Source organism: Denticeps clupeoides, chromosome 6 (genome assembly GCF_900700375.1).
Source record: "Denticeps clupeoides chromosome 6, fDenClu1.1, whole genome shotgun sequence".
NCBI classification, from domain to species: Eukaryota; Metazoa; Chordata; class Actinopteri; order Clupeiformes; family Denticipitidae; genus Denticeps; species Denticeps clupeoides.
The window spans coordinates 16,276,311-16,300,784 of record NC_041712.1 but is presented as its reverse complement, the minus strand read 5'-3'; the positions used below and the strand labels follow the sequence as shown (position 1 = coordinate 16,300,784).

The 24,474-nt window shown below is 40.0% G+C and overlaps 1 protein-coding gene across 7 annotated transcripts in view; it reads left to right on the top strand.

Annotated features, from left to right (window-relative positions):
- ntm (neurotrimin) overlaps positions 1–24,474 on the top strand; it is a 217,095-nt gene that overhangs the window by 141,178 nt on the left and 51,443 nt on the right. For 2 of the 7 annotated variants that reach the window (XM_028983215.1, XM_028983213.1), the window contains exon 1: positions 11,968–12,538. In XM_028983215.1, the coding sequence (XP_028839048.1) occupies positions 12,366–12,538 (173 nt within the window). In that variant the 5' untranslated portion in view covers positions 11,968–12,365. Of the gene's footprint in view, positions 1–11,967; positions 12,539–24,474 lie in introns of those variants that run through there. The other 5 variants (XM_028983214.1, XM_028983216.1, XM_028983219.1 and 2 more) reach the window with 5 other exon arrangements.

Genomic DNA, 24,474 nt, shown 5'->3' with positions numbered 1-24,474 from the left:
GGTCCCTACACCGGGACCAGGTGAAGGTACGAGGAAGACACTCATCTAGAACCTTCGCTGTCTAGGCCCCTAGGTGGTGGAATGAACGTTCTCGCGAGGTCAGAACAGCACAGTCACTGAGTATTTTCAAATGACAGCTTAAGATCTTCCTCTTTAGAGAATACTAACTAAACTGAAAGAGCTTCAGTTGGGGTCCTAGTAAAGAAGAACTGAACTTGTAAGCATGTTGTAAGTTGTTCTGGGGGTGCCTTCCAAATGCCGCAAATGGAAATGCAAAATGGGACTACAGTTGAGAAAAAAATGTCAGCTTTGTCTTGTAAAGACCAGGCCTGATATTTAGGTCTCAACTGCACAGAAGACAATATAAGTTCATATAAATGTGAATTTTGCTTATGACGGAGACTTTTTTTTAGCACAGGGGTGGGGTACGATGAATTCTGAAGCCCACCTCCACTGTCAGTGTGGCTTTGATCCAGCAAATGACGGTGAGAGAGATGAGCTTTGAACATCGTATTCCACTGCTGTGTTGCATTAATTCTAAATCTAGACTGCAGAAGATTGCCAGCATTGGTGTGGCTCACTTTCTGCCTCCGTTTTTGACAATCCCATTATGTAACATATGGCATTATAGCAAACAGCCCACCAGATTGTATGACCACATAACTTTCTCAGGTTTATCTCGGTGTTGCAAATACAATCAGGACAGCAGACAAACGTCACACTTCACCATTCTATCTATTGCACGTTCTCTCCGAAATGAAATGCAACAGTTTAATACGTGCAATAAATCATGGAGGGTTTAATCCGCCTGTGATATTAGAGTTCTTCCCCCCTACCACCCTCCTCTTATTACCTCTAGCTCTCCCTGGACTTCGGAAGTGAAATAAATACCTCTGACAGGTTTACTACTGCAGGCCCAGTGCATTCACGTTTGACCTGAGTGTGCTCGTGCTGTGGGTATATAAGAAATGTACCAGCAAAATATATATATATATATATATATGTCTATGTAGGTAGGCTGGGTTTAATATTTAAATTTTTTGATTTTCCTTCACTTGGAGGAGGGAAAAAAAAAGTAATCTATTTTCTAGGCCACACATATAAGTGTATGGCACTACAGGAAATAGTCTGGTGCACGGTCCTGAGCCTACGGTCACGCTTTAAAGAAGGAAAAAAGAAAAGACAAAAAAAAAAACAAAGAGATGAGAGAAGATCCTTGAGCCACAGCAGTGACAAATTCTTCTCTCTCTTCACTTTGCCCTTGGAGAGCAAAGGAGAATAGGATGGCAAGGAGCGGAAAAAAATAAAAAGAAAAGCTTAAAAAAAAAAAAAAAAAAAAAAAAGGCCCAGGTAAATCAAAAGGGAGGTGGCAGCGTGCAGATTCCCTAAACCAAACAAGTTGTTCCAAGCTGTGTGTAATTCACTCCCACAGATGATGGGTTTTACAGCCTTTCGCCTGTGTTATATCCAGTAGGGATCTGTAAATCTGTCATTTAGTGAGTAAATTCCCCTTCTCCCCTCCTTTTCCATAATCTCATTTGCCTGTGGTGCCAGTGGTGCATCAAACGCGGATGACTTTCTTTTTTCTTTTTTTTTCTTCTTCCTCCTCCTCTTCGTTGCTGGATGCTGGCGCTGCCGTGCCCGGGAGTAAATCCCACCTGTCCCTCATGAGCTGCTCCATCAACCACAAAAAAATCCATTATCTGGAAATGTTATAAGAGCCTAATGGAGTCCTTATCTTTATTTTGCAGCGGGGAGGGGGCATTTTCTTTTAATTACATACCATACTAAAATATTTTATGGTTATCGTTATGGATTTTGGGGTTTATTTATTTATTTTTACATATGTTTATGTCTGTGTCGAGCGTAACAGTTCAGGGTGTGCAGTTTTTTGAACGGCACATTCCATTTTCCGCTCGGAATATTGGTTTGCATGTGTTCATGGCCGCCTCTGAGCAGCTCGGTGCACATCAGTGAGATAAGATATGCGCCATGGTGGGGATGGATTTCAATCTGAGATATTAAAGGCCTGAAGCTAAATGAAATTGATACACAATTAGATATATTATTACTATTCTTTTGAGAAACAAAAATGCATTGGTTTAAAAAATCCATAATGCATTATCATAATAATAATAAAAATAATTATAATAATTCTGCATGCTCATATACATTGTAGAGGTGAAATGGAATGCTGTTTTTAATGCATGGCTGTTAAGCATGTTAGTAACACTATGTCTGAAATCTTTGCACCATGTTGGTCCAGACAAAACAGAAATGTGTTGGGCTTTTAATTTGTAAGGAAGAATATCTAACAGGACAAGTCTATTTAAGTCAATGCTGTGAATTCAATGGGAGAAGCTCATTACAGCTTGGCACTTTCCGTCTGTCTGTGGAGGATCTCCATGGTGATTAGTGGGAGCGCTGGGGTGGGGGTGTTTCATTACAGTGAGAAATGACGTTGCAACATTTATTTAGTCTCCTTAAAGTGAGTGCGTCATAAAGGAAAGTACTCTTCTTTTTTATGCAATTAGACTATAATAACATTAGTTATAATTAATATAATAAAATATCCCTGATTGACCTTCATTTAATTATGATATGATTTTCACTCAACTGCATTTAATTATTCTTTTTTTTTTTAAACTTCCTAGCTTCCTGGACATTCACATAAAAATAACTGACACTTCATTATTAAACTCAAGTAAACTTGTGTGTGTGTATAATCTACCCTGTGTGTGTGTGTGTGTGTGGTGTGTGTGTGTGTGTTTGTTGTTTATGATCACTTTATGTCTCCACTACATGCTGGACTTTCAGTTCTGATGTACGTTGGACTTTGAAGGACTTATTGCCAACAAGCGTTAATCATGTGTCACATGCTCTTTGCACACGGCATATGAGCTGTTCTGAGGCTTGCCGCTCAGCCCACGCCCGCACCAAAGTTTAGGCGCAGGAGTTTGCAGCCCTTGAACATCTATGTAAACAACCGTGCAATGTGGCTCTGAAGCTTGCCTGAATGAATGCTTCCCGAATGGCAGCTGGGAAGGTACCTGTCTTTTGTGGGTATTCTTATCGCTGGCAGCCAGTGCTGAGAAGGCTGCCATTACAGTCTGGTAAACATATTCAATTCCGCCAAATTGCACAATGCGAAATAAAAAATGTTGTGTCGAGTACAGAGCGCTACACGTTGAATCATAATTGACATCTGCATAGCATGCATGTGACATATTTTCGGAGATGACATGTCGGATATTTACACAACACACAACACAAGACTCTGAAGGAAGGCGGAGCTTCTGGTAAGAATACAATAATTCAGTGTAATATTTTTGCAACATCATTTAAGGTTGTGAGCTGGATGTAATGAATTTTTCATTTGCCCAAAAACTTCGTCCTTGAATCTCAGTCTAAATAGCTGCTAGTAAACTTCTAATGCCTCCTAATTAAATATTAAAGGCCGAGTTCAGACTCTTATCGGTATTTAGTGATAATAGATTTTTTTCCTAAGTGAGACTTCAAAAGCTGTGTAATTACTGGTAATTTAACTGATATGCTTGATGATTTTCCATACTTTCTCATCTTTCGCCAAATGCATGTTGATCAAGCGAGAACCGAAATGTGCAGCTACAGCCTGTTTCAACTGTTGCTTATTGCTGGTCACATGAGGGTGTACTTAACCACATCGAATTGTCTGTCTGTTTGTCTGAGGTAAAAGCCATTTTCTCACTCTGCCCAATGTTCGAGCATTCTGTGTTTAAAAAAGCATTCATTCATCTCGGTGTAGGTAAGACCCCGCCAGTGCATTCCACCATCAAGCCACTTGAATTTCCTCCCTGAACCACAGCCATATAGACACCTATGTTTATGGTCAGTTTGTTTACGCCTAATTATTGCTTTTCCACAGGTAATTATGACTGTTTGCAGGGCAAGGAATTTAAAAAGTATCTCAGTTTGTATGTAGATCCTTCGGTGCAGATTCAACTATCTAAATGGCTTGGTGTGAACTCATATGTCTATATTTTTATAAACAGTGACCAAGCGATACCACATTCTTTATGAAGGACACAGACATCTGGAACACAACAAGTTGGCCAGACTACTGAGCTACTACTCCGCATTAAACTCATCTTTTACTGGCCATGTTATATTTACCACATTGCTGGTTATACAGGCATAATGTATTAGTTATTCTAAGTTTTAAGCCTTTTACAGCATGAAGGAGTTGAAATTCTATATCATGTCATGACTAAATTGGCTTTTAGGGGATAACAAAAGACTGATGAACCAACCAATCATCCAATCAATCAATCAATCAGTGAATCAATGATCTTCCGATTTCAAGGCAGTCATTAAACCCACTGACACGCTTCTATCATACAGTGCATCTGGAAAGTATTCACAGCACATCACTTGTGTTACAGCCTTATTCCAAAATAGATTAAATGTATTTTTTAAATTCTAAACACAACACCCCATAATGACAATGTGAAAAGATTGAAGTTTTGGCAAATTTATACAAACTAAATAATACTAAGAAATCAAATGGATAGCCTTTGCTCAATGCTTTCACAGCAGTTACAGCCTCAAGTCTTTTTTGAATCTGATGCCACAAGCTTGGCATCTGATGCCACCTATCCTTGGCCAGTTTCACCCATTCCTCTTTGCAGCACCTTGAAGCTCCATCAGGTTGGATGGGAAGCATCAGCGCACAGCCATTTTAATATCTCTTCAGAGATGTTCAATCGGATTCAAGTCTGGGCTCTGGCTGGGCCACTCAAGGACATTCACAGAGTTGTCCTGTAGCCACTCCTTTGATATCTTGGCTGTGTGCTTAGGGTCGTCCTGCTGAAAGAAAAATCACCCCATACAGGCCTGTGTGGTGAATTGCTGCAGAGATGACAGAGTGAGCATCGGGTTCTTGGTCACCTCCCTGATTAAGTCCCTTCTCTCCCCGATCAGTTAAGGTGGCCGGCCAGCTCTGCATGGCCCTGGTGGTTTTAGACTTTAGACACTGTGCTGATTGGGACCTTCAAAGCAGCAGAAATCTTCCCCCAACTTTTTCCTCATGACAATTCCTTTGACTGTGGGACCTTATATAGACAGGTGTGGGCCTTTTCAAATCATGTCCAATCAACTGTTTTTTTTTCCAAATGTGGACTCCAATTAAACTGCATCTCAAGGATGATCGTGGGAAACAGGATGCACCTGAGCTCAATTTTGAGCTTCATGGAAAAGGCTTCAAATTCATATGAACTTTGTCATTTTTTTTTTTTTTTAAGAAATTTGACAAAACCTCAAGTAAACTTTTTTCATGTTGACATTATGGGTTATTTGTAGAATTCTGAGAAAGAAAAATTATTTAAGTATGTAACATAAGAAAATGTGGAAAAAGTGATGCACTGTGAATACCTTCTGGATGCATTGTACATTTCTGCCTATATTAGTAGGCTGAATCAGTTGAAAAGAAATTCTCCCACACAGCATTGAAGGTCATCTGAAATGTCCTGACTCTCCCTGGTGTGTGTCCGTGTCACGATGGCTGGAAACGGCGAGGAAGGAGGACGCATACGCACAACGTCACGGGACAGGGGGTTTGTTACGTGGGGAAACATCACCAAACAACGACCCGACGGTGAACAGAAATGGACAGGGCAGCTTTTACACAGGTGAAAACAATCAGGAAACATAATAGCACCGGACAAACACGAAATTCCTGTCCAAATCCCGACCTGGAGAAGCCCCATTTGGATCAAATGCTCACAGTGTGTACAAGTCAAGCCATTTGCTTTAGGTTGCCCTGTGTACGATTTGGACACGTGGTGAATTCATGCTCCATCTCCAGAAATCTGGGGTGTTCTTCTGGTAAAAAAAAAAAAAAAAACAGATCACCAGCCTTGATGCTCTAATTGGCCACGATCTCTTGAGGTACACAGCGGCATTATGAGACAGGACAGACTTATTTTCTGGGTAGCATGCCTAGTACCTTAGTAGCTCAATATTATATATTATATAAAGCAGTATTCAGATGTCAAACATGATCAAACATTCTTTTCCTACCAAATCACAGAGTGGTAGTAGCCTAGTGGGTTACACACTTGGTGGCCAAAAAGTCACAGGTTCAAACCCCGCTTGCCCCTGAGCCAGACACTTTATGTTAAAATTGTGGGGGAATCTAAAAGTGAAGTGATTGTCATTGTGAAACAGTGCAGCACAGCACTCAGGACGAAATGTGTCCTCTGCTTTTAACCCATCACCCTTGGTGAGCAGTGGGCAGCCATGACAGGCGCCCAGGGAGCTGTGTGTGGGCATGGTACTTTTTTCGCCTGTGCCTCCTCCTAGCATGACTGGCACTCTGGACAAGGGTGTCAGCTTAATGCAATAAATAAATTTGGGTGCTACAATTGAGCTGATGCCAAGCACGTACAGTGCTTGGGTGCTACTTTAAGCTAAGCAGTCAATCATCTGACTCCTCCCATTTTAAACTAAGGTACTTAAGATTGTGTTCTGGGTGACAGGATTTTTCTTTCAAGTTACAGATATCTACCAAGCATTTCTTTCTCATCTCATTTGTTAATGTAAATTCTGATAAAGCCTTTGACCTTGGACCAGCGAACAATCCCCATATTGTTCATATTTCCTTAACATACACTTTAATCATGCATTACTATCAGAATGTAATGTAGGTGCACACATAAAACTATGATGGTTTTAAACAAGTGAATTCATGGCACATGAGTCAATATCATCTGGTTCCATCTGACTCCTTGACTGCTTCCCTTTGAGTAAATCCTTGCCAACACTGAAGAGCTGCTCACATGCAGTGCTGGCTTGGAATCCTTTGCACATTTTTTGGCATAGATGAGAACCCAGTTAGTGGGGAAGTATTGCTTCATCCACGTTCTAATCTTTCTATTTTCTGCAAGAAGAAGTGTTTCATATGTTTTGCTGCAATAATGAATGACAAAGGAACTCTGGCAGCAAACTGTCATTTACCCAGTTGCGATCGGAGTAGAAATACATGTAGTTGATGTTCCCCGCAAGCTACAGCAAAACTACAGCACTACAATTTACTGGTGCTTTACTACTCACTCTGACACTGTGCAACATACAACATTCAAGGCAATGATGTCATGCAGCAATGTTATTTTGTTACCTTCTGATGCTTTTTGAGGTAAAGCCTTTGAAACTTACAATATTACATCCTCTGATGTACACATGATCCTCAAGCGAACAGTTCCGCTGAAGACTCTCATGCTGTTTTATGCCTGGTAAAATATAAATGTGACTACTGGAGGATATAGAAAGCTTATCATTCCATAATATGCCTTCTATTGGATAGCACTCCCATAACAATATGCAGCCCTCACTGCGTTTCATGGCCAGGGTAGTGTTATCAAAGTGATGTACAGTGTTGCGCTAGCTCCAAGCACAGTGCTTAGCGCCGAGGATAGAAAGCTCACATATTGTCCCCTTGGACCGCAGAATGTTCTGCCACTTGGTCTCAAAGTCTTCCACATGCCTGCCGGCAACTCTGCACGAGATTGGCTCCGTTTTTTTAAATTAAATTAATAACTTTCTTGCTCTTCCAGCAATAAAACACCCCCCCCCCCCCCCCCACACACACACACACACACATATATCTCAAATTTTGAAGAATCAGAATGGTTTTTACACCCCCCCCCTAATTCCAAATGTGTCAAAATGTCCTTTAAGCTGCGTTTACATGCCTTGACACCCGAACCCTTGAGACTGGTGCAGACATGTAAAGCAGCGCTACTGGAACTTGTGTATGTCAAAACTTGTTATGTTACAGTTATACAAATGTAAATTAGAGGATACAGTATATGGTATGCTGTTCAAAATATATTCCACACCACAGATACTGGTACTCCACATGAAGCCAGTATAGAAAATGTAGGAAAATGACTGGAGAGTAGAGTATAATTTATGAGCAACAAGTAACAAATACAATACCACGAAAAAGTGTGGGCAGCCTTACTTAAAATCCGTAACTGTGAATATTTAAGCGAACATTGTGGATCACTGATGACATTTTGTGTTTTTTTTCTTGTGTTGAACAGTTTTGTACAGCGTGATATTATCTTATTGAGCTGCGTCCTGTCTAAAGTCCAATCTGATACAGATTAAGCAACTTATAAGCATTCTGCAAAATTACATTTACATTTACACCCTTATCCAGAGCGACTTACAATCAGTAGTTACAGGGACAGTCCCCTCTTGAGCAATTTAGGGTTAAGTGTCTTGCTCAGGGACACAATGGTAGTAAGTGGGATTTGAACCTGGGTCTTCTGGATCATAGGCGAGTGTGTTACCCACTAGGCTACCACCACACACACACAAATTAAAAAAATTTATGGAGAGAAGACTACAGAAAGATAGAAATAAATACATAAATAAATATTTATTCCCAGTCATGACACCTCTTTCAATTACCATGCATTGTATTCTGTCTTATTTACATTTTACACAACCTTCCAACTTCCATTTTGCATCCAACTTCGGGTTGCATATAAATAAACCTTTGTTGGACTTCTATACACAATTTTAATCAGTTTTATCTTTACGCCTTGTTGGCAATATTCCTGTCGCTTAACTGTTAGTGTGGAAAAAACATTTTGCCATCTGTCGAAACATTTTACATTTCACAAATCTTAAATGTTTTCACTTCTATCCCTTTACATCAGGAGTCATCACAAAATATTTCTGCCTGTCCTTGTAATCCTGGTGGTGTAGTCATAGCTTTAGCCAAATGCTTTTTGACCTCATGACAAAAGGTACAAATTCATAAATACGTTTTGTTTGGGACTAGGCTTAATCTGACCTTATAAAGTTTTATATGTTTGAGTAAATGTAGCTATTTAGCAAATACGTATTAAATTTATAGAATTATAGAATTCTATAATTATAGAATTCTTGTCAGCATTGCCAGTTTTGCATTCACCTGCTGAAACCTAGGTAGTTCTATGACTGCTATTGGTGTGACATGAAAAATATTTTCTTTATACATAGTATGAGCCTACGTTTTTTATTATTAGACCAAATCTTTGAAATGTGAGTATTCCTGCTGGAGTGTGGCCATTTTATGGGTTATGACCTTCACCACAGACCAGTGACCAGTGATGTTCTAAATCTATGCCAATTTGAACCTGATCACAGCAAGGCTTCAAGGATCCAGTATTTGGGCATATCCCAATTCAAATGGGATACGCTGTTAGTATACATATTAAATATTTGTGTATGTTTAAAATAGAAATTATGACTTTTAATCTTAGTTAACAGTCCTGTCCTGCAATTGCATGCTTGCTGACAGCTTATCCATAATAGTGACATGGATTCACCTTGGACTGGATTGCATGGTAAATGACCTGCTGACCTGTTTGTAGCTCTTGTAGATCCCTGCTGAAACACATCTGTTAGGATGATGAGACAGATGACAGCCCATTAAATTGGTGATTACAACAAGACAAATTTTTGCTTAATTTTTAATTCACATGGGAGGAGAAATAGTATGTGAGGCCTCATTTACCCATTAAATAAGAATATTTTTGATTGCTTTTAAATGATGGCTATATTTTCAAAAATTCTGTAATGCTTTGACATTGGATGCAATAAATAATCTGCTTGTTTGTATCTTTGTCATTCAGTTAATGAAGAAAGTTTATGAAAGATCAATAAATTATTGTTTTTATTGTTGTTGTTCTCAGCTGAAGTGCTCGTAGATATTTCTATACATTTTAATGCATCAGATGTTGTGTTATATGAGTTGAGGATGTATTGAACTTTTCATTGTTGCCATTTGCCTCATTGTGCTTGCCGTAGATAGCCCCATTTCACAGTTGTTTCTGCAGAGCAGTGGGTAGGAGAAAATCCTTGCAACAGCCACCCAGTAGCAAATACTATTCTCCGAGACACCTCGCTATGGAGTGAAAAGATGGCACAGCTCACATCCGGGCAGATTATTTGAACAGTAGGTCACATCGCTGTGGAACAGAACGGTGCTTATGATGGATGTGCCACACAAGAGCCCCTCTCTACAGGCATTAAGAGGAATTTGGAACGTTCAGGAAAGTATGTTGAAAGTATGTGTGTTGAAAGTGAACTTTTAACCATATAAGTGAATTTCAAACAATATCCCAGTTGTCTTCATTTAAGCCAGTTAGCTTGTTTGTGTATCTCTAATTTACAGCATTTAATCCATATACAGAATTCACATGTTAACAATGATTTGTCATATCTTTTAATTTGTCATACTATTATCCACATCTTGCATTAGGAAATATAATGTAGAAGTTGCTGCTTGGTTTCAATTCTAGGCATGTAATGGACAGCACAAAATTTAGCTCATGACTAGTCACAGTAAGTTTTTTTCTCTACCCCCAAATTAGGCTTCAAATGAAAATGAGAGTCTGGGACCTTAAAAATTCATAAAGCATTGCATAAATATCTTTCTTCAGGGATCAGTGTTTGTAGAACTCCAGAGAGTCTGCCCTAAATATTGCATATTTTTTTATTTTAACATGATTCAGAGGCTTTGCTGGGATCAGCCTCTTTTTAATGTTTCAATTTTGGTTCTGAAAGAAAAAAAATGAAACCATAAAATGAAAGCCATTGTAATTGTTGCTGATAAAATATTCAGGGGATGCATTCATTTAACTCTTACCCCACCAGTTTCCAAGAGCGCTCTCATAGTGGAAATGCTGTCATGAATGTGGGTTGATGGAAATTGATGTCCAAAACTAGTCCAATGTAAATCAAGGTGTTTTTCCCCTCTGACATCATTGAAAATCCAGCGTATTCAGGAAGAACAGTGTATACCACCACGCTATAGACAGCTGGGAACAAAAGTCCACAACAGTAACACAACTATTGAACATGTTTGTTTTTTTGTGTTATGCTTATACATGCTGTAGATGGATGTAATTTCTAATGATCTCAACATTTCTCTTTTCTGTCTTACTGTCCAGCCATCATGTGAGTGCGCTACTGAATGCTTGGCCAGGTCTGTTCGGTTGCCCTGCGGTTAGCGACGTGCCTTCAGACCTCCTAGGTTGTGAGTTTAAATCCCACCTTGATCCTAGAGTGTGCTGAGTTTTCAGGCATCCTCTGCATTTAACCCATAAAAGGCACCCGGGGAGCAGTGTGTGGGGACGGTGTTCTGCTCGGTGGCACCTCAGTGGGTGGTAGTAGCCTAGTGGGTAACTCACTCGCCTATGAACCAGAAAACCCAGGTTCAAATCCCACTTATTCACAATACATTACATTTACATTTACAGCATTTATCAGACGCCCTTATCCAGAGTGACTTACAATCAGTAGTGATAAACTGACTGGCATCTGATAAATGCTGTAAATGTAAATGCACCTCAGTGGCAACTCAGCGGCTCAGGATTCAAACCGGCAACCCTCCGATAAGGCATCTGTTTTCTTACCCGCCAGGCCACCGCTTCCCTGTGTGAGAGTGAATGGTGTGTGTGTGTGTGAGTGTGTGCTGTGGTGGGCCCCGGGGTGAGTCCTTGCCCTGCGCCCAGTGTCCCGAAATGGACGGGTGCAGCCATGAGTATCCGGACTAAGCGCTTATAGAAAATGTGTGAGTGAGTTAATATGATTAGAGTGACCGAGAAAATTCTCCTTCATTAAAATTGCACCTCCAGGGGTTCAGAAGTTTATGCATATTCTGTTTATCCTGTTCGCAAAACATTTGACCATTTCTATGCATTTAATGATTTATTTTTTTGTTGGCAAAAGTGAACAATATCTCCCTTAGTTTGCATACATTTACATAAATAATCAGTGCATTATAATGATTAGGCTTCTATTAAGATCACTTGCTGCTGCCATGACAACAGCCCCATCCTCTCTGTGCTCGGCTGATCCGAGCAGCGTCCTTTACTCTTACTCCACCCCGCACTTACACCCCGCACTTACACCCCACACTTACACCCCACAGTTACCAACCGCACTTACACCCGCTCCTCAGCCCCCAGGAGCGGCCATAAGGCGCGCGGTCGGGACGTCGCGGAGAGCCAATCACAGAGAGCTGCGCACGCCTTTAAAGGGCTAGATAGGCTGGCGCCGTCAAAGTTGTCGCAGGGTAGGCTGTTCCGTCGCTGAAGGGTTTTTATTATTATTTTATTTTATTTTATTTTATATTATTTTGTTTTTTTTTATCGAAGGCGGGCGTGTGTGTGTCGGAAACCGGACTGAGAACCACACACATGGTGCCCGTGCGCCTCCGTTGAGCTGCGCCGCCGAGCTCCCCGCAGGCTCCTGCTTTCTTGGATTAAGGAAGTTGTCCTTCTCTTCGGCGGGGACTGCGGGACTACCGACGCGGACCGGGCGGCGACATGCGCGCGTTTGGACACTTGGGCGCCTGGTGGAGGTGCGCGACGCTGCTGTCGCTCAGGCTCATGTTCTTTCTGCCCGCAGGTCTGCCGGTCCGGAGCCAGGGGGACTCGCAGTCGGACAACAAAGTGATGGACAATGTCACCGTCAGACAAGGAGAGACGGTGTTCCTCAGGTACGCGCATTTCTCCCTCCCTCCCTCTCTTTTTGTCGAAAACTTCGGTGACACAGATGCTTAAATGTCGCATAAAATGACAACACGGGTCCCTTGCTAATGTGACGTTTAACCAGACCGGAGAAGTTGGTTAAAGGTGAGGACGGATGATATTAATCTGATCAGCATGGTAAAATCTGCCTGTCACTGGATTTAGCCTGATCACATTACACTAGTATATTGCAATTGATTCAAGAATTACATTATAATTTATGATTAGATGTTTGTCAGGAGGAACCTGAATGTCTGAACAAACATTGAGAAATTAGAACGCAGTTAATGATACTGAACCAGTTATTAATCAGTTTGCTTGTTTAGAATGCTAAGAAAAAAGGCGTATCAGTTTTCAGTCGTAGCCTGGTGCTGGAGTTGGTCTCTTTATGGTGCTTATCAGTTCAGCATGTGTAATTACCATTTACCGTACTAATTACTACAAATGACTCATTTCCGTCAGGCACACAGACATCCTACTCATTTTTAGACACAGCCTGGATGAGGGGAGAAACAAGTGTGAATTGTTCTCAAATTGAGGTAGATGTTTTGCAAGTTGCACATAAATAATATGAATAAATCATACTATGAACCCATCTGCCAACACTAGCAGTAATTCTTGGAGCTTAATTACTGGTTGTGACAATTCTATTTCATTTGCTAACTATATATATAGTTTCCTGCTGTGTGTTAAGAAAACCAAAGTATGCTAAACTGTTCCATAAGTTTTATATGTTACTTGTGGTACAATTAGCTGACTTTGTTTTTCTGGGTAACCTTGTACTTTTTTCTGGGTAACCTTGTCACTTATAATGCAAGACAAATAAGCCTAGACCCGGCCTGTGGTCTTTATGCTATATAAGTATGCAATTATGGGTTTTAATTATTCCGCTATAGCAACATGTTTTGCTGCAGAGAAGCCACTGATATTCGAAGATATTGAAGTGATGTTCTCTCATTATCTCCCTGGATTTGGATTTTGTGACTAGGATGGGACTAGGATGTGACTAGGATGTCACAGTGGTCTTTCAAATAATGTGACCGACTTTAATAATGAATAGAATTTCATAGCCCTCTTCATGTGAAATGTCTCCTTGTGCTAATTGAAATCGTCACACACTCTTAGCATTTCACACACGTTGCACATTATTAAATCAAACAGAGACCTTGTTGTCATCTAGTTATCAAATACCGGCTGCCATTATTTTAAAGTTCTTGCCGTTCTTCCCATGGCTGCCTTCCAAGTTCTTGACGTCGGGGACATTGCTGCTTGTTAGAGTAACCTCAGAACTGCACTTCCATTCTGCTGCTGTAGTGGGGTGGTGCCTTTTTATCCCTTTCAGGAATTCATCCCGTTTCTATTTCAAATGTCCACACTTGAGGTGGATTGCTTTGCGTTGTCATGGCTGCAGCTGCACCTCACAGAAGACAGAACCTGACAAATTTCACATTTCGTCGAAAGTAATTATTGCCTTAGCGAACTAGGCTTTAATTAAAAATGAGACTAATGGAGAGGTCTGCTATAAGCAGCTAATGAATTCCTTCCCAGCAAAGTCTGTATTTGTGATGAATCGAGAGGAGCCAGAAGCTTGATCAATTGACAGAATAAAAACAAGACCCTTCATATGCATAGAGCATATACCGGATAGCAATAGATTTCACAAAAATACACTTCAAATAAGTGCCATAAAAAAAAAAAAAAGATCCAGCGAGATAGTAATACACCTGGGGTGTTCACGGCCTCCTTCAGCTTGCCATACAGAGTTCTAGGCGCCACATTTTCCTCCCCACATATCTGCCAAAGCCAGCAGTTTTCCTAAAGAGATGCCCAATCATGAATGAGCTCAGAGATGCTTCACTCTGATCCCAGCTGTGCGATATGCCTCGCTCAAGTTGGTGGCTTTTCTTTCCCCGCCTTTTCCCCCCGCTCTGCTTTTACACGCGTTGCTTGGTAACTCTTCTTGAGGGGCCATATAAACAGAAGCCGTAATCTGTTGTCTCAAGACACTTTTGGTCAATAAGTGGGAAAACTGTTTTTCTCCCATTGTTGCCCTATTACCACATATATATGTCCGCACAGCAGTGATATATGGCCTTGTGTGACCAACTAAGTCCACAGCTATGATCAGATTTTGTATACTGCTCTGTCTGTCTCCCTCTCGCTCTCTTCTGGCACTTGGCCTAGGTTGAACTCACCCTAGGAAGACTTTTGTGCAAAGATTGATTGAAAATGAAACTCGGCCGCAGGGCGCTAGGTACTTATGGAAAAGGTTAATCAAGCACTTCACAATGCGAACCAGGCAGCAATACCCTTGTACATAAGTAGCTTAGTGTAACAGATGAGGGCCATTGTTTTGATGCTGGTGGATGAATACACAGAATTCAACTATGCACACCCACACACACACACACATTAACAACCCTGAAAAAAATGGTTATTTGATTTGCTTTTGAAGATTAGTAATTAAATGTTTTCTCAGTCTGCTTAGTCCTAATCAGGGTTGCAGCTGCCAGAGCCTGTCCTATTGGGCGAAGTGTGGGGACTCACCCATGGTGGGGCACACACACCCACAGTTAAACCTAATGATAATTCAGAGTTGGCAATTCACCTTTGGATGGTGGGAGGAAACTGGACAACCCGGAGGAAACCCTCACATATTGCTATTATTTTATTTTATTTAGCATTTCCCTGCCGATTGTAGGGTGGCAGTTTTCCGAGTTCTGTTTACTGCTAAACCTTTTGAATGTTCTGTGTAAACCTATGGTGAGATTGGAGATGTCCCTTTCTGTTCTCTGTCATCCGCTCAGTTTCCCCACCTAGTTCCTGTCTGCCTGCTTTATATTATATAACTTTGTGAGACATGTTCCTAGTAACCCTTTTTTTGTGTGTACTTTTGTACAATAAAAGACTACTTGACAACAATCCCTCCACCCCTGCCATTAAAATGGAAATTGGTCAGTGGATTTATTTCATAGATTTTTTTTACATATTTTGTAATGACCATAATAAGATTTTATGATGATCAAATAATGGTAAAAGCAAAGAAGTTTGTAAAACAGACTTCGTGGGTTATGGGTTGAACAGGTTAAGAAGCCTAGGAGCCCACTAATGAGTTGTCTCTGATTTGTCACTTTATTCCTTTCCTTGTTTGGCTGCAATGCGTGAACTAAGTTATGAGAAAGAACCCACCTCCCAAATAAGGACCCATGGGTAAAAATGAAGAAGGTGCTAATTTGATTTCACAGAAAAATGTTAAAGATTCTCTTTGTAATTCCATTTCCCCGTTCTTTACATCAGTACACTCCACACTGTCATCACAGGATTTCATGCTTTGTCTTTGAATCCAAATTAGCATAATGTCACCATGCAGAAGAAAGAAATGACTGTCTATTGTCAAAAAATATCGGATGGCGTGATTAATTTGACACCTGCAGTTAATATGCATGAAAACGACAACTTAAATTGTCAAGATTTTTTTCATCTTTTCATGCAATCATGAGCAATACTATCAGGTATATCTCCTCAGTTCATTTGATATGTCTTTCCATTGGCCTTTTAATTGTCCTGAAAAAATGAAATAGTACACAAAAGCATTTTCCCCCACCGTGTTCTTCATTGACTGCTGTCTTCCCAGGAACTGAGGCATACAATAAAAATTCACTACATTGTATGCCGCACATTGTGGCTGTGGAGCATTGAGATTTTAATATTGTCGACTGTGATAACAGGCTAGAGCATTCACACTGCCTGCATTAGCAGCATGGCAGCGGGGTATCACCTAAGGTTTTGGTGTGAAGTCTGTTTTTCATGTGCACTGGATGGGGTTTGCAGTTTTGACGCTCATATAGACATTTTACTAGCAGCAAAATATTTTTTTTCCTACTTTGGCATACAGCGTCTCAGTCTAAAAATAATTAAATCAAATGTTGGTAATGATCAACAAAGGAAAATGTATTGGATTGACTGTCGCTGTTGCCAGTAACCAGTCAGACCAAACCTGCTTATCGTTCTATTCACAATGCGTCCAGTGTGCAGCAGGGCTATACGAGATTAAAAAAGTTAACATGGACCATTGTTTGACCTTGGCTCATACGCACCAGCCAAATCAACACCAAGGCCCATCATTAGCCTCATTATACTCATTGTGTTGTAAGGATTAGGTGGGTGTATTCATGGGAGACCCCATATCACTCGCTGTACATTAAATTGCGTGGCTGCAATTTGGCGAACTATGAAAGGAGCCCGAAAATCGGGTTGTCGCGGCGTCTCTTGTTCTCCATTCGAACATTTGGCCGCGCTTAAGTAAAGCATTCCAGTTTTGCTGACGGCGTTATAGTAAATTCCGTTATTTTGATGCTCATCAAGTTCCTGTTGAAAGCAGGTAATAGCCACTTGTGCTGTAAAAAAAAAAACAAAGTACAACATGCCAACTGATATAAATAGAAAATTGACCAAAAAGGAAGGGGGGGGCATAGGAATGAAACAAAATTTGCTGCGTCCCAAGCATATGCAGAGGAAGCTGCTTTTTTGTTTATTGAAATAATCTCATATCTCCAGTGGATTACAGGAGAGTGGATTCACTAAACTACGTCCCATGGCCGGTGTTTAATCTGCGATTGGTATATGGATTTTGCTTGTCAGGCATGTGTTCTGCATGTTTAATTCCAACAAAATAAAATAAGAATGGCCTGATGAAAAGCTGTTTCGCTGTGAATATAAAGCGGATGTTGTTCGATAGTGGCATGCAGCGTGAGTCGTTTTTAAAATGTGTCAGAGGCTCATCATGCAAATTTGCATAAAAAGAATAAAAAGAATACACTGCATGGGTGGAGTTTAAAGGAAAATAACGTAATATCACTTGGCAAGTGATATTATTATAGCATATTGAAATAAGGTGGAGCCTTGAGCTTTAACCACAGGGCCCGTGCTCGCTCCACCATTTAGGCAGAGACATCGTGGCTTTGTTTGAGGCCAGAGTGGTTGCAGCGATAAAGTTCACGTCTGACAGGTAGCCACACGAAGTTGCGTCAATCAGTATAAGCTTTACCGTAGTGCAGCTGTGTGGTTCAGAGAGCGTGTGTGTGGCAGTCTGGTGAAGCCCTACTCAGAGGTGGTGTGGATTTGTGCCTGGGCATTAGTGATCAGAGACATGATGCTCTGGATAATGTTCTTAAGGGTCTCAGCTCCACCTCCTCCACGGGGCAAGGTTATCTGCACCCAGGAACACAAGACTCACACACACACACACACACGCCCAAACTCAATGCACTGTCTCACAAATACAGTCCATAAAGTCATAAAGTTAGTTCATTCAATCTATACTCAAATACGATGAGGTCTTACAGTCTCACACACACACACACACACACACACACTTACACATATATGCACAATCCCTCACTCCCATAGACTATAGTCTATATTGAGGGGAAATGGATAGACCTCGTCCTATTTTATGTATGACAGTGTCACGGCACAGGTTGCTGAAGAGTAAAATTACCTTAATTACTGGGTCGGAGCATTGTTATTTAAAACATGATTAAACAGATCGTGAAAAACAGATTAGACTCAACACAGGGTGACGCCGTTCCTCTTTCTTTTTTTTTTTTTATTCCTCGAACACGGTCAGTGATATGCGGAAGTTCAGAACGCTGTCATTTGCCTTCCCTCATTTGGCTGAATGAGGAGGCTCCCGGGGTTGCGGTTATATTTAGCATGCGCCTGTGTTGGAATTGTTTCTTAATGCAAGGCAATTTGCTAGAGGACCTCCAGCTCCTCTCAGTTTATTTCTCCGGGGAAGCTTCTCTATCATTAACACAGCGGAAGAGTGATGTTAGTGGTCTGTCTCAGGATAAGAGGGAATCAGATGGTATTTAAGACATATTATCTCTTCACAAATGGCATTTAGATCACTGCGAGCCGAGCCGAGAGATTTACCCTCCAGTGGAACAGAGAGAGAGACCTGAGATTATGGTCTCTGGGTTTTAAAGCACTACTGGCTTTGCACACAAGTTTCTTAATGGTACTTTTCTGCAGAACCTCAAAATACCAGTCAGATACAGTGATAAAGCGCATATATATGTCAAGGGGTTTTGGTTTCTTTTCATTCTTAATTTTTCACTCGTCATTATTTCATGTACTATCATTAAAGGGAGAGTAGTTATCTTGATTTAGAACCTCAATTGATGAAACAGTCCACGACATTGATACCTTGGAACAGTGTATTCCCCATTACCTATTACTTAGGGCTGCCAATAAATTCTAAAAAAAAAAAAAAAATCACATTTTGCCGTTAATTAGTCATGAGTACTCACAAATAATTACAAATGTTTACTATAACACAATGTCGGTGCCAGATCCCAATTTGGATCCAGTGCTATTCTTTTCCAGGTGGGCAGAGATAAATGAGCACTGAATGAGCTGCCTTTGGATATTGAAATATATACTCAAAGCTTGTAGAATGACTTGTAGAAAGCACAATATGTGTTTGGTCATATTTGTTTTGTGTAGTACACACGGTTTGTGACATTTTGTCATGTGGCTGCCACTGAGTTCTCGAGTCAGTGGAGATATGGCACCAGAGCTGTAGAAAATGGGTATAAGACAAAACTAGTGTGTGAAAAAGGCTGAGACAGACAGACGAGCTCAGATCTGTTTATTTTACATTTTTTATTAAATACCCTGCACACTGAAGGGATGTGTCATCTGTATCAGCCCTAAAAACTTCTCCATCTTAATGAAGTGATTCTCTCTGGCTTGGATGAATTTTGTGTCTGTGTCATAGGTCAGACCCCATACAGGAAGTAAAAAATTTCATTCTGAATAAAAGAAAATAACAGATATTTTAAAAGATTTTTAAAAACGGTTTATTTAAGATAGACTAGCAAAGCCTGTTACATTTTCATAATGAAAACTAACATAATACATATAGTGTACAGTATACTGATCACTGTTACTCAGTGTAGTGATGAAGCTGTCATACTGGAATACAAGTGTTTTATTTTACAATACATGAAAAGGCTGCATTGTAAACCGCTTGTTTGCCCATGCTTCACGCTATCTTGTGACATTGTTTTTTTTTTTTGTTGTTGTTATTTTTAAGGTATTATTTTCATTATTACAGTACCAGAAAAAACTACATGTTTCGTGTCCATACCCATTTTTACAGCTTGTTTAATATTCATTCTTGCTCAAATTCATGAAGGCTTTTTTTCCATGTAGTAGATCCTCAGGCGCAAAACCTGAGCAGCAGAATGATGTGCCAATTGGTCCGCACAGTGTCTTTTCAGACATTGGTAAAATTAGTGTGCGGTAAGTTATTTGTCTTTCCACAGGCTATAAAAATAGTGTACATGGACAATGCTTTGTTTTAACTGATAATATAAGTATAATAAATATCCAATATTAATACAATTTTTTATGATGCATAGATAATCTCATACAGTCTTTCAATACTCTGATAAGGGATCTGAGGAAACAATGCAATATATTGCATAAGAAAAAGTAAAAACATATTGATTATCTGTTTAGAGCGGCACCTTTCAAAGAATGTCACTCTGTACACCTGTCAGTGTTTTTAACCATGATGCTGTTTTATTCATGCATGCATTCACTGCATGTTTTATAGCTGAACTCTGTCTGATTCTAATAGCTCTTACACAGGGTCATAAATCTCACTTTGGTCACACGCACACTTCTGTGGGCATAACTAAAGGCCATAGACTGTTTGTCATGCCGCTGTCCACACTACTACTCTAGCTGCTATGTATTATTTATATGAATACACTATTAAAGAGGGTACTGTAAGAATTCCGTTGCCATCAGAAATTTTATTTTATTTTATTATTTTTTTTATGAGGGGAAAAAAAGTACTTGGTCATTCTGGCAGATTATGTTGGAGGTAACAGGTGATGTTTGTGTCCTGTGTCATAAAATGCATAGCAGAGAGGGATATGCTTGATCCATGTGCCTGGAGTACCATCTCACTGAAACACAGAGGACCTGCTGAAGAGCATTTCTGTTCACCTTTAGTCCCTACTGCCTCAGCCAAGCTTAAATATTCATAGCATAACAAGTTTCTCAGGAGTTTGACAAAGTTGGGGATGATTGGTATGAATGTGTTGTCAATTTGAAATGATATGTTGGCAGACGTAACTTTTTCGCCAGGAGGGGAAACATATCTCCATAGCCGTGGAAGAAACATATCTTCAAATTTAGCATAATGAGTATTTTAATGAGGTTTAGGGTCATGGATGTGGTATGCTTTCAGGCTACAGCACGCTACTCTCAGATACAAACATATGAATACTATTTAATATGTTAAATATGAAGTCTGAAGGGTTCAGCTTAACCTTTTTGCTGGGTGTTTTAAGTGTGGGAGTGCTGTAATTCCACAGTGTAATATTTGGAAATGTTCAATCAGAATAACAGTTGCAGTATTGCAGTGTTGTCAAGAAATAGCCCTCTGATTAAAGTTACATGTTGAATATGTCATTATTGTTGCATATATATGAATTTATCACATACACTGAAAAAATGAAAACACTGGCTAAACTTAAAAAAAAAAAAAATCAGTGTAGTTACTACCCAAGACTATCACAGATCTGGTTATGTGTGTGAAAGAAAGAGAGAGAGAGAGAGAGAAAGGGAGTTCTGCTTATAGAATGATTGACAGGAGATCAATGGGTGCAATACTGGAAGGATGACCCACATATAGTAATCCAGTTAGCACTTACTTCTTTGGCCTCTTTAGTAATGTGGCCTCGTCTTCTCTGGTGACATTCAATCTCTTTCCACTTTAGCCACCATCGTAGAAGCAGAAATATATTTCCATATGTGGGTCGAGCACTCATTTCTAAAGACATTACTATTATCACATTTCATCATGTTATTACTGCTTTGCACGAGTAAGATATGTGGCACATCTGCCTTTTTAACTGCCTTTTTAAAAACCTCAAAACACTTGATAAGGAAGGGTGGAAAATGGATGCATTTCATTTGCAGCTTTCACAGTGAAAGGGAAAGGATTGCACAGCACATAATGTGCAAAATGTGTCCTCTGCATTTAACACATCACGCTTGGTGAGCAGTGGGCAGCCATGACAGGGGCTCGGGGAGCAGTGTGTGCTTTGCTCAGTGGCACCTCAGTGGCACCTTGGTGGCTCAGGATTCAAACCAGTCACCTTCCGATTACAGGTCCGCTTCCTTACCCAGCCACAGCGGGAACTCAGATAAGAGTTGGGGTCTCGCACAATTCACTCAAACCAATGGCCAATTTAGAGTCACCAATCGACCTTTTGTGCAGACCTTTGGGTGGCAGAAGGATGCAAAAGGACTAGGAGGACTCGTGCCAACACAGGGAGAGCATGCAAAACTGGAGGCTGTATTTAAACTCACGACCTTGGAGGTGTGAGACCACAACACTCTATCTAATTATCAAATTATACTACTTTACCATCTTTTATTTAAGCTTCCATGTTTAAATAAAAACTACTGTATAAATACTGTACAAGTTTAGACCTTTTGAGTTTTGTTTTGGCCATTGGACTCTTTCTCTGTTCTTTTTTCATTTATCATTGAACTTTCTACCCATTATGCATTTGTGTCTCATGTAATCAGTCACTGCAGGGTTTTTAATATTACTGAAGTATCGACTCCATCCTTTGTGCTGAATTCAGTTCTGTTCACGGCATCACTGACGATCCCAGAAGAGAAGTTTTGGCTGATAACTTCAAAGGCCATATTGGTAATTGGAAAAGAACACTGGTTTACTGACTTGTGAGGTTCTTATTATTGCCGGTCTGCTTTTGGTGCAACCTGCGAGCCACATCCGGCACCTGTGCCCTGGCAGACTTATCACAGTCATGAACAGATGCTCGCAATGTAAAGAGATGTTAACTGAACAGAGCAAAATCCTTTCAGGGCTTTCAGTCTTAATGAAATCTTTGAACACTAGTCGATGGTTTTCAGGGCAGAGTGCCGAAAGAGTGCCCATTTTTGCCTTTCCCCTTTGTAGAGGCATTCTGCAGATGTCAGAGGATTTGTTTGTCAACTTACAAGTGGTCATTACCACTCAAATTATACTGGCATCTCAGTATTTTGCTGGTGACAATAAATGACTTTTGTGCATTTTGTGGCATCTCTGCTGGACCCAGCAGTGCTTCTTGTGACAGACAGCTCTTCCATTGTCTTATACAAGAAGCTGAGACGTGTCAATTCACCTAGAGTGGTGTGTGGGCATAAGACCAGATTTGGCTGCAGGTACTATCTCTGTGTTCACCAAAGTAGATTCTATTTGGGTGTCACATTCACTAAAAGCTTCAGCTTTTTGCAAATCGAATGCCTCTTATTAGTATAAAATGGCATCTCAGATTGCTGATATGGGCACTCAGCATATATTATTCAGTACATAAGTCATATGGTATCTGTATACAGTACAAATTATTTAATTGTCAATCTCAGTCTTATGTATAAGGAACAGTACTCTGGACCTGTTGACCATCTGCAAACAAATTAATGGACATGCTTGTTGTTTTATTGTTTATTGTACAGTTTATTGTTTGTTCAGTTAATGTAAAATTTAGTAGAGCTCAGTGTGCAGTTGAATTTTCAGCAAATGCCTAGCACTGGTTAAGCTATATATCTGTTAGTCTAACAGATGTTTGTCGAATGTGCCTATTCTCAGTTAATAACATACAAACATTAGTTCTTCCAAAGTCATAGAATTTCACGTACGCATTTATGGTTTTCTTTGTTGGCTACTCCCCAGTGTCATTTTAAGAAAATTACAGTATTTCCTGCATATTATAGTCACCTAAGATTTATTCAACTTTTTGAGATACAGATATCAAGATAGCACAAAGGAGAACCTTAAAAAGGTGCAATGTTGCAGCACTTCATTAATATGCCAACATAATGCTCAGCATCATTCTTTTTAGCTCTGTTGGTGCAATACCGTTCATACATATGCATACGTAACATTACTGGTATATTCACAATGTGACTCAAAGAATGAATCACAGCTGAAAAATTGTTCAAATTGGTCAGGCAGCTAATTCAATGATTCATAATAGCAACATTATAGCTTAAAAAATATGCAAACCATTTGGGAATACCCTTTTTTTTTATAACAAAGCTTTATAATCCTTAGATTTTGTTTTTTACCTCAATCGCTTTGACACAATTAACACATTTGAAACATCAGTCTGTGCAGCTGTTAATTTAGTGCCCCATTTCCCAACAAACATTAGCGTTGCTTATTGTGTTGACACCTACTGCCATTATGTCCACACATATTTCATAAGTGAAGATGGTTTGGCATTGTGTTGAAGCTTCATGCATCTATTAGAATTTCAGGCCCATCACTCATATTGTACTAAAATAATCTTTGTTCTTCTAATGCTTCTCTTTGAAATGACAAACAGCAAATATAAAGCTAAACCACAAATTAAATTACCACAACAGTGTAGATTGGCCTCACCAAAATATGCGTGTTCTCTATATAATTTCTCTAAATAATTAGTTCATAATTATTGGCACATACACTTTATATTTCATTGTAACAATTGGCATCAATAACAGTGGTTACTGGGGCAGTAGTGGCGAAGCAGGTAAAGAAACGGACCCATTATCAGAAGGTTGGTGTTTCGGGTTCCGAACTGTAAAGTACTGTCCCCACACACTGCTCCCCAGGCGCCTGTCATGGCTGCCCACTGCTCACCAAGGGTAATGGTTAAAGGCAGAGGACACATTTTGTTGTGTCACCGTGTGCTGTGCTCTGTATCACAATGACAATCACTTCACTTCCAATTTACTCTTCTTATCATATCATATGAATGTTTCACAGTCAGGTGATTAACAAATACTTAAATTAAAAGCAGTTTGCAATTAGTCCAGATATGGATCC